Source organism: Dryobates pubescens, chromosome 37, assembly GCF_014839835.1.
Source record: "Dryobates pubescens isolate bDryPub1 chromosome 37, bDryPub1.pri, whole genome shotgun sequence".
Taxonomy (NCBI): Eukaryota; Metazoa; Chordata; class Aves; order Piciformes; family Picidae; genus Dryobates; species Dryobates pubescens.
The window spans coordinates 1,567,336-1,583,168 of record NC_071648.1 but is presented as its reverse complement, the minus strand read 5'-3'; the positions used below and the strand labels follow the sequence as shown (position 1 = coordinate 1,583,168).

General features: G+C 44.4%; 1 protein-coding gene across 1 annotated transcript in view; it reads left to right on the top strand.

Moving 5' to 3' along the window:
• The window catches only part of FAM171B (family with sequence similarity 171 member B), a 39,183-nt gene extending 28,548 nt beyond the window's left edge, over positions 1 to 10,635 (top strand). Inside the window, exons 2-8 of the mRNA XM_054177041.1 lie at positions 911 to 1,144; positions 1,912 to 2,004; positions 2,284 to 2,442; positions 5,185 to 5,352; positions 6,607 to 6,723; positions 8,141 to 8,264; positions 8,526 to 10,635. Coding sequence (XP_054033016.1) covers positions 911 to 1,144; positions 1,912 to 2,004; positions 2,284 to 2,442; positions 5,185 to 5,352; positions 6,607 to 6,723; positions 8,141 to 8,264; positions 8,526 to 9,858 — 2,228 coding nt within the window. The 3' untranslated portion in view covers positions 9,859 to 10,635. The remainder of the gene's footprint in view (positions 1 to 910; positions 1,145 to 1,911; positions 2,005 to 2,283; positions 2,443 to 5,184; positions 5,353 to 6,606; positions 6,724 to 8,140; positions 8,265 to 8,525) is intronic.
• Positions 10,636 to 15,833: the final 5,198 nt, after the last annotated feature.

Genomic DNA, 15,833 nt, shown 5'->3' with positions numbered 1-15,833 from the left:
AAAGCACAACTGGAAATTCGTATATTCATAGAATATTTCAGGTTGGAAGGGACCTTAAAGATCCTCTAGTTCCACCCCTCCCACCATGGACAGAGACACCTTCTACTAGACCAGATTGCTGAAGGACTCATCCAACCTGAACATGAACACTTCCAGGGAGGGGCATCCACAACCTGTCTGGGCTACCTAATCTGATGTCTCACCACCCTCACTGCAAAGAATTTCTTCCTAATCTCCACTCTAAATCTGCCCTTCTCAAGCCTCAATCCATTCCTTCTTGTCCTGTCACTACAGGACGTTGTGAAAAGTCCCTCCCCAGCTTTCCTGTAGGCCCCCTTCAGGTACTGGAAGGCCACTATAAGGTCTCCCCAGAGCCACCTTTTCTCCAGGCTGAAATAGAGCGAGACCATCTGTGTTACCAGTGTGATATTGCAGGCCTCTTGCTAATCACATTGAATTTCACCTTGGCACAGATGCATTGTTCAAGCTTAAGTGAAAAAGGGAAGAATTGCTTTGTAATTTTGGTTTTCTTTGTTGGTTTTAGGTTGCTTGGGGTTTGGGTTTGGTTGTTTGGGTTTGGTTGTTGTGTTGTGTGGTATTTTTGTTGCTGTGTTTTGGTTGGTTAGTTGCTTAGTAGGACTGTTCAGGTATTGTATTTGCTGACTTTGGTGAACACTCTTTTTCACATCTTTGTGCCCCATCTCAAGGTCTTTTCTTTTCTTCTTTGTGGCATATAGTGCTAAGATTAACCCTCCCTCTGAACAGAGTTTCCCCTCTGTTGGAGTAGAGATGCATCATACAGTGGATGAATAGCTAAGGCATGACCTGAAGGACTTCTTCTCAAGTTTCAGTCATGCTCCTTAACTTCTGATGTATGGTGACCTCCTGTTTTTTTTCTTTCTGTTAATAGGATCTGTTTTTACGCTGAAAGTCCAAGTGAATGACATGATCAGTCATCAGTACCTGCCACAAGCTGTTGTGGAAGTGTTTGTTAACTACACAAAGACCAACTCTACTCTTACGGGAAACAATGGAGCAGTGTTAATAAAAGTCCCCTACAAATTAGGCTTAAGCTTAACTATTGTATCTTACAAGGATGGCTACATGTTGACACCTTTGCCTTGGAAGACTGGGAGGATGCCAAGTACGTAAGCATCTTAAAGGCCTATTATTAAACTGTCTCTGTTGGTAATTACATTTCTCTCTTCCTCAGCAGGCTGGGTAGTTGCTGGCGACTGAAAATGGCCAAATGAAGCCAGTCAAGAGAGGTAGTGCCTGTCCATGTGGATGTAAGCAAGAATGAGCTGTTAGACTTGCAAAATTCTTATTCTTGTGCAACAGAAAAGAGCCCTTTTTAACTCAAAGTAGGTTGTATTGCAGTACAGTGAGTGCAGTTGGAGGGGTGGTTTACCTAGGCTTAGCAAAGGGCTGGTAATGTGTTCTGACAGAAATCTGTGCTGTCTTGAGTGAATCCTGCAGTGCCAGAGCTTCTGAGTCCTGCCTAACGGGTATAACGTGTTGTATAGCTTCCTTTCAGCACTATTTCCTCATGAGTTTTCCTGTTTGACCTTGTGGCATTTTTAGGCTGATGCCTAAAAAATTTCCTGGGCACTAGCCTAAAACTGCCACAGACACTTGCATGCTCTTAAACTTGCTTGGTTTGTGTGTGTTTGTTTTAAAAGCCTGGACTCTGAAGAATTCCAGCCACTTCTTTCCCCATGGAAGGCACAAGACAGTAGCAAACACACAACAGAAGAAATTCCTGCTCTGGACAATAGAAGTGACTTTATTTGTCCAATCTTCATATAACTTTTTTTGATTGCTGTGTTCACAGTTCCTTCAGAACTGGAGATCTTAGAGGATTTTTGTTTATGGTGGCACAGTGTTAACTGCTCTTCTGACTTTTCACAGTCTACTCATCGGTGACGCTCTCGTTGTTCCCACAAAGCCAAGCTAATATATGGCTGTTTGAAGATACTGTCTTAATAACTGGAAAACTGTCTGGTAAGTTTGGTGTATGCAGACCATAATCTAAAGCACTTTGGCACTTTGTACATATCCAGAACCCCCTAAGCATGTTGATATTCTTCTATAATACCTGTCTCATCAAAGCCAGGTTGTAAGTTAACTGTGTTGCTGTAATGTGCCTGTGACAAGTGGTAGACTTAGAAATGCATCAACTTGGAGAAGATGGCTTGTTATGCCATATGGATTTCTGAACATTAATAAACCCCCTGTTTGTGTGTTTTACCATTGCTGAGACAAAATATAACTCTTTTACAGATGCCAAATCTCAACCAAGTGTCCAGTTTCCAAAGTTTTTAATAAAGCTTCCAACAAGTCACCATATTACAAACCTTACAGCCTACCTGACAGTGCCAGAGCAATTCTTGAAAGTGGATAGCTTCCTCTATACAACAGGAATTCTTCTAAATAAATCAGGTATGGAAAGAAGCTGGGTAAGATTTTTGGTAAAAAAGAAGTCTTCACATTTGAATGCATCTGAGTTTTAAGAAAATAGAAATGGGTAGATTCAGGTTGGATATTAGGAAGAAGTTCTTCCCCATGAGGGTGGTGAGACACTGGAACAGGTTGCCCAGAGAGGTGGTAGAAGCCTCATCCCTGGAGGTTTTTAAGGCCAGGCTGGATGGGGCTCTGAGCAGCCTGATGTAGTGTGAGGTGTCCCTGCCCATGGTAGGGGGGCTGGAACTGGATGATCCTTGAGGTCCCTTCCAAATCTAACAATTCTATAATTTGATGATGAAAAACATAGGCTTAAATTCAAAGGTCCTGAAGCTTCTCTTACTGCATTAAATCACAAAGCTTTGTTCTATAGGAGTAAGCTGTAAACACCCAGGTGAGTAATTGATGTCAGTCTTAATCTTTTTCCTTGTAGTATGAGAACATAACATATCTTACTATACTGAAACACTCTGTCAGAGTCTGCTTTGTGTGTATAAATAGGGGTGTGTGTTTGTGTGTGTATGTTCAGAGTTTGTTTAAGAAAGATGCTGAGATGCTCAGATGTGTCCAGAGAAGGGCAACAAGGCTGGTAAGGAGTCTGGAGGACAGCCCTGTGAGGAGAGGCTGAGGAAGGTGGGGTTGTTTAGCCTGGAGAAGAGGAGGCTCAGGGGAGACCTTCTTGCTCTCTACAACTCCCTGAAGGGAGGTTGTAGCCAGGTGGGGGTTGGTCTCTTCTCCCAGGCAACTAGTGACAGATCAAGAGGACACAGTGTCAAGCTGCACCAGGGGAAGTCTAGGCTGAATATTAGGAAGAAACTCTTCCCAGAACAAGTGACTGGCCATTTGGATGGGCTGCCTGGAGAGGTGGTGGAGTTGCTGTCCCTGGTAGTGTAGGAAAAAAAGACTGGATGGGGCACTTGGTGCCATGGGTTAGCTGATTAGATGGCGTCGGGTGATAGGTTGGACTTGATGATCTTGAACCTCTTTTCCAACCTGGTTAATTCTGTGATTTCATGAGGCAGTGGAATTGGTTTAGTAAACACCTTAAAAATATGGTTATGGCCAGAGTGTGAACTAGACAGACCAAAAGAATCAGTGCAACTGCAGCAGTGGGCTTCAGCTGCAGGGTTTTCTACTTTTCCACTAGAATGGTTGGTTATGGGAGCTTTACCTCTAGTGTAAAGGTTGTGCAGAAGCTGTAGTTCCACTCAGGGGCAGTCAATGTCCATAAGGCTGATGGAAATCAAGTAGTCCCCATGTATGCAGATCACAATTAGAGTAATGTTTTCTGTGCATCTGTTTCACTGGGGAAGCAGTAAGTGGCTTCACAAGTCATTACAACTCTGTTCATATGCAGCTGGATCTTTTTGTCATCCAATCAGATGTTTTTTTTTACTGGCATAAATCTCTGGCAGATTGTACTGCGTGCAGTTCCTTCTTTCTTTTGTTCTTTTCTTTCTGTTCCCGGTGGACCTGAAGCCATAAGGCTCTTAAAAATCATTACAGCACGTCAGGAGGCCACTACAAGGCTTACTTGAACTTGCCATGCACTCTTCTTTAATTTTCCTTGAATTAAAATCATCCTATATATTGATAACTCGACTTCCATATTTTTAAACCTTTCTTATTTTTATTCCACCTCTCTAAAAGCAAAGCATAAGAGAAATAAGCAGTGTTTCTCCTCTGAGTTTTCCTTTTAATCTGCCTGGCTTGTGTTTTAAATTATTCATATACTCCTAAAGGAATAGGCTTCCTTTTAAGGTAGGTGGAAGCTAATTGGTATCTGATGCACCAGGAGTTTTCTCACAACCAGCTTCTAACAGCTTGCATAGATTTAACATTATCCTGATACTTACTAATTCTGTTTCAGCTGCTTTCCCCATCCTGTCATACTGTGCATTCTGAAGTAGCTGCAAATTAGTGTGAGAAAGACAAGAGAAACAAACTTTCAGGCTGCCTGGTAAAGCTCTGTCTGTGCAAGGTTTCCTTTGAGTGCGTTGACAAGCCCCATGATTAAATACTCGCTTAATTATAGCTGCCAAATTAGAAAGTTAATCCTTACAGGAAAGTTTAAGAGGAGAGTTTAACTAAGTAGAAACACAGCAGTCACTCATTTGCATGTCTTTTCAGTTTCATTCAATGTTCCATGCATTGCAATTATAGGTACTGAAAGAATAGGTTAGCTATTCTGTAATCAAATTATCTGAGGGGAAAAACCCTTCTTCCCCTACCCCCCAAGCCAAGTTTTGCCTAATCATTGGCTCTACAGGCAGCATTGAACATATGTCCTAAGTCTGTTTCTCTTTTAGAGATTTGGTATAGAGATGATAGAATCCTGGAATCACCCAGGTTGGAAGGGACCTTCAAAGGTCATCTAGTCCACCCCCGCTGTAGTCAGCAGGGATGTCCTCACGACTCGATCAAGTTCCCCAGAGCCACACTGGGCCTCACCATTAATATTTCCAGGGATGGGGCTTCATCCACCTCTCTGGGTATTATTTTGGTCACTGGATTTTAAAAGTCCAGAATAGAAGAAATGTTGAGGCTTGGGGTTTTTTTCTTTTGTTTTACTTCAGGTTTGGTGAAAAGCTGACTGTGTAGCTGGGTGTCAGCGAGGCCTTGCCTTTAGTTATCAACAGGGATAGATTCTTAATTCTGAGTACTTCTTTTAAAAATCCACTATGAATGGAGAATTACAGACAAGCTATTTCTCACATGCAGGTTTCAAAAGCATGGAACTGGCTCCTCTTGCTGCAATATGTGTAAATGTTCTTTTGGCTGGGAAAGAACTGAAAGTAAATGGTCCCATCCAGATTACACTTCCTCTTCCCACCACTACTGTAAAATCAGGAGATGCTATACCTGCATGGACATTTGATATGAAAACTGGTAAGTGGCTTAAGTTATTTGTTACTCTACCTTTTAGCACATGTATGTAGTTTTGGGTACACTACACTGCCTGTCATGGAATGGTGGTGGGCACTAACATATGTAGGTGATGGTAGAGTGTGAAGTGTAGAGACTTGCACATGAGAAAGAACAAACTCATGGAGCAGTACAGGTTGGGGAGTGGCCTGTTGGAGAGCAGCGAAAGGGAAAAGGACCTGGGGGTCCTGGTAGATGGGAGGTTGACCTTGAGTCAGCAAAGTGCTCCTGTGTTTTTTCAGGACTTTGCCTGGCTGCTGCTGGTGGTATTCTCTGCCAGCCATCACAAGAACCAGGAGAAGGTTGCAAGTTTGGCTGCTGAATGGTGTTTTGTGTGCCTCTGTGTGCACACATGTGGCATGTGGCAGTTTTGGTCTTTCCCTCCTGTCTGGTCGATACTTCCTTTTGCTTTTAGGAAAGAAGCATCCTGGAGGAAAATATGAATCCTAGACCTTTTATGAGTTATACTTATTGCATGCTTTGGTTATTGTTGCTTTTAACACCTTGGTGGCTCTCTCTCCTTCTCTTGAGACAGGGCAGTTTATCTGAGGTTACTTTTCTGTCCTTAGAATTTCACAGATGGCCTGTAATAAATGTGTTCAAGTGTATCAAGTATAATTCTCTCTCCTACTGCATACTTTATTAATTGTAGAGGCTGGCATACCAGAGTACCTGTCCTTTGCATTGCCAAACAGATGGTGTGGAATCTGTGCCCTAACAATAGACCTTGCTTTGGCTAACTGCTGTGGGGTAGGGAAGAGGAGAGAAACAGTCAAGACATTGTGGTAGCTTATTAGCTTAAAATGTTTTCCCACCAAGTGCTGCTAGCTAATATGAAATGAGTATTCATATACTTGAAGTCTTGAAGTCTTGCCCTTCACACATGCTTAAACTTTTATAAAAGAAATTTTCAAGTAATTTGTGGCCATTTCTGCAAAAGAGATTTGTTGCCAGAATTTAATGTAATATATTTTCTGTTAAGTAATGGTGATGCTTTGTTTCAGAGTGCATGTCCACACAGGGATATCTGCAGTGCAGTTGTCAAGACACAAAGTTGGTGTGCTTAGCTAAAGCTGTGTATTAAATAGTGTGTAGGTTAGAAGTTTCAGTTTATCTTGTGACCTTTTGTATCCTGGGTAATTAATTGCCAATGGTTTGAGGTACAGAAGAGTCCTTTGTGACATGTGCAATGTTTTGTTCTCTGTTGTTTTTTCTCAGGTGCTTGGGTAAGCCGTGGCCTGGGAATGGTAAAGGAGGCAGATGGTCAGTTAGTGTGGACATACACTGCTCAACACTTAGGCTACTGGATAGCAGCTCCACTGCCTGGAACAAGAGGTAGGGCAACAAGAGAGAAATTACTGAGGAGCCCAAGTACAGATGTGTTGTAAGGCTGTCGGTTTGTCCTGGGAGAAATGATGTGCAATTGCCACACATGGATACCTCCTCTTTGACTCCTGAGAGTCTGCCTTTGACCACATAACCATTTCCTAGAACTTTACATTATCTGGGGGTGCTGGTGGACAGCTTGCTGAATGTGAGCCAGCGGGGTGCCCAAGTGGCCAAGAAGGCCTCAAAAGTAGTGTCCAGCAGGAGCAGGGAAGTGATCATGCCCCTGTACTCGGCCCTGGTGAGGCCAGAGCTTGAGTGCTGTGTTCAGTTCTGGGTGGCACAGTATAGGAAAGACTTTGAGGTCTTGGAGGTTGTCCCCAGAAGAGCAGCAAAGCTGGTGAGGGGTTTGGAGGGCATGGGATACAAGGAAGGGCTGAGATATCTGGGGTTGTTTAGTCTGGAGAAGAGAAGGCTGAAGGGAGGTCTTCTTGCTCTCTACAGCCACCTGAAAGGAGGTTGCAGTGAGGCCAGTGCCATCTCTTCTCCCAAATAACTAGCGACAGGACAAGAGGAAATGGAGTTAAGTTGTGCCAGGGGAGGTTTAGATTGGACACTAGGAAAAATTTCTTTACTGAGGGAGTGGTGAGACATTGGAACAGGCTGCCCAAAATGGTGGGGAGTTACCATCCCTCACTGTTCAAGAAGCTGTAGATATGGTGCTTCAGGATATAGTTTAGTGCTAATGGTAGTGGAGTTATGGTTGGACTTGATGATCTTAAAGATCTTTTCCAACCTTAATGATCCTATGAAATGCTATAGTCCAGACTGAATTTGAACGTAGGTATTTGTAGTATCACCATCTTTTGGGAGAAGCCTGCAAGGGAGCTGCAACAACAGAGATCTAACAGTCAGCAGGACTGTACCACTTACCACTGAGGATCATGTGTGACAGCAGGAAATGAAGCAAGAAAATTAATCTTGGGTAGAATGGTCCCAGTGGCTTCTGGTTTAGGTAGACTTGTTGCAGACTCGCATGAAGGGACTCTTCCTGGGCAAAGACGATGTCAAAATGTAAAAAGCTAGCACTTTGTGACAGAAGCACTAAACAGAAAGTGTAACCCATGTTTCAAGGTCAGTTTGGACAACTAATACAAGTGTAGTTTGACTGGAGTTGAGCAGATGTCATGGTAAGGCTTTAGGACATGAAATAACCCCGTGAAGGTTCATGATATTGTAACCACTGTTTGTGTGGCTTCTGGTTTGCTGAAACAGCAAGGTGAAAGGGGAAGGCTGAACACAGTGCCACAGGAATACAGGATCACTGGAGAAGTACAGCTTCATTTATTAGCTACAGCTCTGCATATCAAGCAGCCTTATTTGCTTTTGAGAATTAATTCTTGTGTGGTTTTCTTTGACAATGCAGAATCCATTATTAGTGCAGTTTCCAAGGACATCACAGCCTACCACACGGTGTTCCTTACAGCCATACTGGGAGGTACTGTTGTCATAATCATTGGATTTTTTGCTGTTCTTCTTTGTTACTGCAGGTAAGCAAAAAGAGAGGCTCTAGTAAGCTCAGTGTGAATGGAATTTTAGGTTGATTAAAATCAGTCTTTTGAAGCTGAGATTTGTTTCTTTAGCTAAACTATGTCGTAGCCTAGCATGTCTTTAAAAAAATCACAGTTGTTGCAATTACTTTTTGTGGCATCACATTACACTGCAACTTCTTAACCAAAATCTTGCCTTCAGCTTAGCAGTCTAGTGTTTCCTCACGTGCTCTGCAGTCACCTTGCATCTCTTTTGCACAGGGATAAATGTGGTCGGACACAAAAGAAGGAAAAAACCACAACGAAGCTGGAGGTCATAAAGAAGGACCAGACAACGTCGACAACTCACATCAACCACATCAGCGCCGTCAAAGGGGCTTTAAAGTTGGAGGATAAGCCCCAGTTGTACGGGCCCAAGGTTTCTTACAGCCCCCAAAGAAGGATGTCCACAGACACAGAAGATGGGAAATCACGAGACAACTTTAAAATCTACACAGAGGATGCTTCTTATCAGCCCTCCTGCCAGACCGAGCAGTCGAGAAATTCAGCCCATTCCCTGGAGCCCAGTGCTGGAGGCAGGCATTTACAGCAGCCAAAGCATAGCAGCAGTACGACTTCCCAGGCTCCTAGGGACGTTCAGGACCAAACCAGATTCCTTACGCTGAAAGAGGACGTGTATGGGCTTTCCCATATCCCAGAGCATCTCATGCACATTTACAATCAGCCCATCGCCATCCTCCAAACCTCGGACCTCTTCCACTCCCCGGAACAGCTGCACCCCGCTAAATCGGCGACGTTGCCAAGGAAAGGGCAGTTAGTGTACAGCCCCCTGATGGAACCCATGAGTCGTGACAGCTACATGCAGACGTTGCCCAAGATGCCGGCGCACTCTCACCCGCAGCCTTCTGCCTGCAGGGAGGAAAGCGGCGCGCTGGACGGCGAGGAGGGCTTGCCCTCCCAGGCGGCAAGCTGGGGCCGCTACACTAACAGCCTGCTGGAGTCTGTCTCTGTTCCCGGGACGCTGAACGAAGCGGTCGTGATGACTCCATTTTCCTCTGAACTTCAAGGCATTTCGGAGCAAACCTTACTGGAGCTCTCTAAAGGAAAGCCATCTCCACACCCTCGAGCGTGGTTTGTTTCCCTGGACGGGAAGCCGATCGCTCAAGTGAGGCACTCCTTCATAGATCTGAAAAAGGGCAGAAAGACGGAGAGTAACGACACCAGTCTGGACTCTGGTGTGGACATGAACGAGCACCATCCCAGCAGGAAACTGGAGAGAGAGAAAACTTTCATTAAAAATATGCCACATTCTAAGATCCTTTACTTGGAAGACCTGGATCTGAGTAGCAGTGAAAGCGGGACCACTGTTTGCACTCCAGAGGACCAGGCTGTGAGGCACATTCTGGATGGAGGGAGTGGGCCAGTCCTAGAACAGCACGAGGAGGAAGGCCTAAGAAAGAAAACTGTATCAGGAGCTCATGAATCTGGTATCCCTTCTGCTAAAAAAAGGGATAGGCCATCTATCACAAAAAGAGATAGCAAGACCAATATCTGGAAGAAAAGAGAGGAGAGGCCTCTTATTCCTATAAATTAAAACACAATGTGCTTTGTGTTGTTGCTCTCCCTGCTGGTTCTTGACCTTTTGGCCGCTTCTGTCAATTTCTGCAGTGCTGGGTTTACAGGGGAAATGTTGTTTTCTAGTATCAAGAAAAGTTACATTTGTTTTGAATATACAGATCAAGTTGCTAAACTTCAGCTGGGCAACTGATATTCCACCTCCACTGAAAACAGGGAAATGCTACTATTAAAGTTCTCCAGTTCCTGGTTTTGCTGGCAGTGGGTAGGGAAGGCCCACGTTTTCATTAGCCTGTCCTTCTTGGACACAGCTCCGGGAGTGCAGGGTGAGAAATGCAGGCACGTGTTTTCATTCTTTTTGTACTTGTTGCTAATGCTTTGGTAGACCTTTTAAAGCCATTCCTCAGCCTTGTTCCTGATCTGTGTGACCATCTGTACAGTATTTTCTATGTGAACTTTTCTAGGGGTCTGTTACTACTTTGTATAATGGAAAAATGTTTCATCGGTTAGTCCCATGACACCAGCAGATGAACTCTGTTGGATTTATCAGCAGAGCTCTATAGCATTACTGCCCTCCCTGTGTGCCCATCCACCTACAGAAGGCTGCCCTTCCGTAGAGCAGTGGCAGAAGGGGAAAGTGCACAAACTCTGTGGCCACTGCAGTTCCTGGTCCCTGCTGTCTTAAGATGCTGCCTGTCTGCTTTGTTGTGAGCTGCGAATACTGAAGACTGACATCTGCTGTGGAGTGTCCACATCCAGCAGAAAGGACTGATTCTAGTAGCATTTGAAGCTGCTGCTGCTGATCCCAATGTCTTAGTTTGGCTTCATTCTCAGTTGAGATCTTCTCTTCTGCATGCTGTTGGGCAGGTTGTGCTCCACAACATAGTCTTGAGTCCCTGTGTATTTAGAAGATGGAGTTTGGCCCATGATTAAGAAGTATGCAAGTTCAGGCAGATGATGCCTTTGACGTAGTTTCCTTTAGCAGGGAAGTCTAACACTGCTGGGTTTTATTTTATGTTTAAAGGAAAAAAACAGAAGGAAGATCATTGGAGGTTTGTGTGCCTACATTTTGCCGGCCTGAGCTGCTTCTGTCTAGGTTGTGCATCGTGGAGGGGTTAAACAGGCTTTAAAAGTTGGGGTTTTTTATGAGCATGAGAGAGCAGCTGGCAGGATTTGGTCTATAATGCAATATAAGTACTACTTACAACTCATCTTAAGAGTTAAACTTACCAAAAGTGACAAATGCATGAAATGTAACTAAGATATATTTAGAGGAAGGAAAAGGCCATCAGAATATTCTTTATTTTTAACCTTCACCTTGTCAGAGTGATCATTCCAACTTTGGCTAACAGAAAAAGTAGATGCACCCCTTCATGTGCTGCATATAGAATGTCTTTCTGTGGCTTTGAGGCTGTTGCCCTGGGGAAAGAAGTTCCAGCATTTTGGCTTTGGCAGTGTGATTATAAATCCTCCTTAAAAAGCTTTATAAGTAGTTCCCTTCAAGCTTGGTTAAGGTTCTATACCAAAACTCAAGCATAAAATGCCTGCATCCAAATTCTGGGATGAGGTGCACTCGTTTGTCTGCCCTGTTGCACACCTAAGAGTTGGGAAATGCCCTATGCAGGTCTGCTTCTGGAAACAGTTACTCAGGAAACAGCACTGTGAAGCAGGTCTGTCAGGTTGGGATTTTTAATTGTCTGGTCCTGTTTCTAGAAGAATATGCAAGGTAAGCAGATTAATCTCCACCACCTTTCCTGTCTCTTAGCACATATGCACAGATACCTTTCCCTTAGTCTATGGGCCATGTCTATGAAGTGCTCACTGAGCACTGAGTCCGTAACTTTGGGCTCCATCTGTCATGAGAGTCTTTCAGGGCAGGAATGATGGTGTGATACTGGACAGTTGCATGCTGAAGCCAGTTCTGGTTCCATCACCACTGTGCCTGTCTAGTTCTATCATTGCCACATGTTGCTTGGTTTCATTGAAGTTCATCCTTCATTAATCTGGGTGATTTTTACTGCCATACCCTTGGCATGACACAGAGCCACCACAGAGGTGATGATATACAGTGTTCTGCAGCAATTAACATCATACAATTTGGGTCGTTGGCTGTTCTCACGCCAAATTAAATGCCCTTGAGGTGCACATCCGACATCGCCATCCTTCCATGTTTCCCACCAAGTGCATCCATGTCCTTGAATGAGAACACCTTCACAAATGGCTTTGCTTTTGCCTGAGGCAGGGATAACCCAGATTGTTTGCCCTAGCATACTCTGTGTGCACTGCAGGGACTTTCTCTCCTTCTACAGGACACGAGAGGCTTGAGCAGGACCAGCTCACGTGGCAGGTCCTCTGGTGTTACCTAGCCACGTGGCTTTCGCTAAACGCGTGTCCCAGAGTTTGAAGGTAACAACCCCCCGTTGCTCTCAGTGTCCTTTTTAGCAGTCCATTATACTGGCAGCTGGTGTGTGGTAGGGGAGGTGACCCACTCAATGCCATGCTTCTTGGCCCAGGTGTCTAGGAGGCAGCTCAATAAATGAGTTCTGCTGTCAGACTCGGTTCTCTCTGGGGTGCTGTGTTGCCGTAAGACTTGCTTTTCAAGGGTCAGGATTGCGTTCTGCACGGTGGCATGCAGCACAGGGTAGGCTTCCAGCCATCTGGTGGTTGCTTTCATCATTGTAAGCACATGCTGCTTGCCTTGATGGCCTGGTGGGAGTGTGATGTAGTCAATCTACTAAGCCTCTCCATATTTATATTTCAGCCATCATTTTCCATACCAAGGGGGCTTTAACTGCTTGGCTTCCGTGACTGCAGCACATGTTCATGGGTAACCTGTGCAATCATGTCCAGGGTCAAGTGCACCCCCTTGATCATGAGCCCATCTGTATGTTACATCTCTTCCTTGATGGTCTTGAGGTGTCATGGACACATGAGACTATAATTCACCCTTACATTTTCAGTCCAGATCTACCTGAGCCATGTCAGTCTTAGCAGCCTGATCCACCTGCTGATTCTTTTGATATTTTTAAGTTGCCCAGCTCTTGGGTATATGGACATCCAGGTGGGCTTTCAGGTTCTGTACCTGAGCAGCAGTACCCTGCACTAGCAACCCAGGTGCTTTGCTCCTATTGCTGCAACCCCCCACCCCCTGCAGAGGGCATTTGCTGCTATCCATAGGTCAGGATCAATAAAGCAGAGGCCATCTAATCCACTCAGCAGTATCTAAAGCTAGTTGCCTGGTTTTCACCTCTGCAAACTGGCTTGTCTCCTTCAGCAGTCTCTCTGACTTGTTACAGGGGACTCCATACAGCCACCTTCCACCACCACTGCTTTCCTACAAGGTGGCAGGACCCATCGGTAAACAGAGCATATCACTTCTCATTTTCTGGGGATTTATTATACACCAAGGCCTTTTCAGTGCATGTCACCTCCACCTCTGCTGGTATTTTTAAATGATTGCCTTCTGGCCAGTCCATGATCAGTTCCAAGATTCCTGGCTAACTGGGGTTTCCTCTTCCAGCTCGGTGTGTGCTCAGTGTGACCCACTTGCTCCGGGTAGCAGCAGCTGCCTGGTGTGTGGAAGAGACCTTCTACAGAGACATTCAGCAACATGCCAGTTCCTAGCAATAGGAAGATGCTGGTTGGAACATCCCGAGGACAACAAAAAATTTCAAATCCCTCACACGCTGTTGGAATCGGGCTGGTAGAGAAGGATGTGAGGAAATCTCTCCTCCAGAGGTCTGTTCCCCGAGAAGTGTAATTATCAATAGTCTCCAGCAGATGGCACCCGCGGCGCGGCGGTGCTGGCAGTGCGGTGACAGATCGCCGATTAGCTTTGGGAGCCCTTTTATCGTTCTAGAAGCCAGTAGTACAACGTACAGCAACACGATAACCTTAACGCAGCCCCAGAGGTACTAAACAGCACAAGGAACATATACAGCAAGTAAAGTGTTGGATAACACAAGTCTGTGAGAGAAAGCACAACGCACTGAGCAAATAAATCAGTGTTGTGCCCAGGGGCTGCTAAACTGCTGTATTGAATGCTTATAACAATATTATTTTGCCAAACTCTGGTGAGATGTTATCTCATTCCTTTGTGTCTGATGCTGCCTGCCAAAAAAGACTGTTGTGGATTGACACTGGCCAGCAACAAAACCCCATGCTCCTCCCTTGCTCACTGAGAGCATGGATGTTTAGTGAACTATTTGAATTGTTTCCTAGAGTGCACTTTCTGTGGCTCTGGTAACATAATTTCCAAGGCTGCCTATAGCTGTCAGTTCTATTCATGCCAGTGAAACAACAGCAATCTCTGCTTGCTTTGGAGCTCCCACCTGCCAGCTTTTCTGTGTGTAACGTGCAATGTCTTATGCTGCTGGTTAGACTTGAAAAGGCTTATCTAAAGTTGAGTTTTATATTAAAAATGAATACATAACTTGTTTTCTGTGTCAGAATAGGAGAAGATTATTCTGTAAAGAGAAGGTGATTGCTGCAGTTGTATCTGCAAAGGTAAATGCTGATGCCCTTGAGCACAGGGTGATGGAATTCTTTCTGGGCCCCATCGTCAACATTCAATCTTGGCTTTAAAACTGTATTAGCTGTTAGCAACTAGAATTCTTTTGGGGTTTAGATCATAGGAGTTTGGCTACACTGACTTCTAGCCATTGCTGATGTGTAACATGGAGAAAAGACAGCATGTCTTTGTGGCATTTGTGGTCAGACTAACATTTTCCTATGTTTTTATCTATGATTTTCAACACAGGAATGTGTAGGAATCGCTGAATTATTTTTTTAAGGGAATTTTTCAGTCGGCTCAGCAGCACTGAGTGCTGAAATGCTAGTGCTAAGATTTGGTCTATACAAAAAGTAACAAGGACTCGTGGCACACCGCTCTTGGAAAGCCCAGGGAAGCATTCAAAGGTTTTGACTTTGGATCTGGAGGTTGATTGCCTTGAGAATAAGAAGTGGGTCATGCCCAAAGCACCTTTCAAGTAAGGCTGCTCTAAGGAGAGGGGAATGAGTGGGGAATACTGAAGAGGTTAGTTTCTTTCTGATGCTTGTTTCCAGACTGATACATATTTGTGCTTCATTAGAATTAGTTATCTTTGAAGCACACAACTGTTTGCAAGAATTATGTCTTAGTTCCTCACAAGACATTTCTTGAGCTGTCAGCATTTGCAAAATCCACATAGGTGGATGTACAGCTTTAAGTGAAAGGTATTAGGTAGATGCAGAACACTCAAGACCAATTTTTGTCATATATTGAAGGCAAGAGGCAGTTAATAAACTTTAGGACAGTTTCCCCACCGCAGCTTCGTGTGGAAGGATGTACCACTTCCAGGTCTTACCTGGTTTTGGTGTGGTGGTTAGTTGAGTTACACAAATCTTGTATCTGTAGATTAATTAATGTGGCTTAGGTCAGTGCTTTGATGTATCCTAGATGAAGGGATGGGGATTAGGCTATGTAGCTTTATGCACATTCATCTGGATGCATTACCTACAATGAGATCATTGACAATAACTTTCATATTGCTACCAAATGCCACATATTAGAGAGAAAAGGGGAAATCACTTGAAAAATCCATTTGATTAACCAGAAAAAAATCCTCATAGTGCTGTCAGAAAAGAAAAAAAGACTTCTGTTATCTTACAAACCTGAAAGTAAAACTGATTGGATTATTAGGGACATGATTTGCCAATCACAGAACCATACAATGTTAGGGGTTAGAAGGGACCTCCAGAAATCATTGAGTCCAACCCCCCCTTGCCACCAAAGCAGGATTGCCAAGGGCAGGCCGCACAGGAATGCATCCAGGTGGGTTTGGAAAGCCTCAAGAAAAAGAGACCACAACCTCTCTGGGCAGCCTGCTCCAGGGTTCTGTCACCTATAAAGGAAGCTTCTCCTGATGTTGAGGTGGGACCTACCTCCTGTACCCATTGTTCTATCATTGGGCACCACCACAAAAAACCCCATCAGCTTCATCTTGACATCCACCC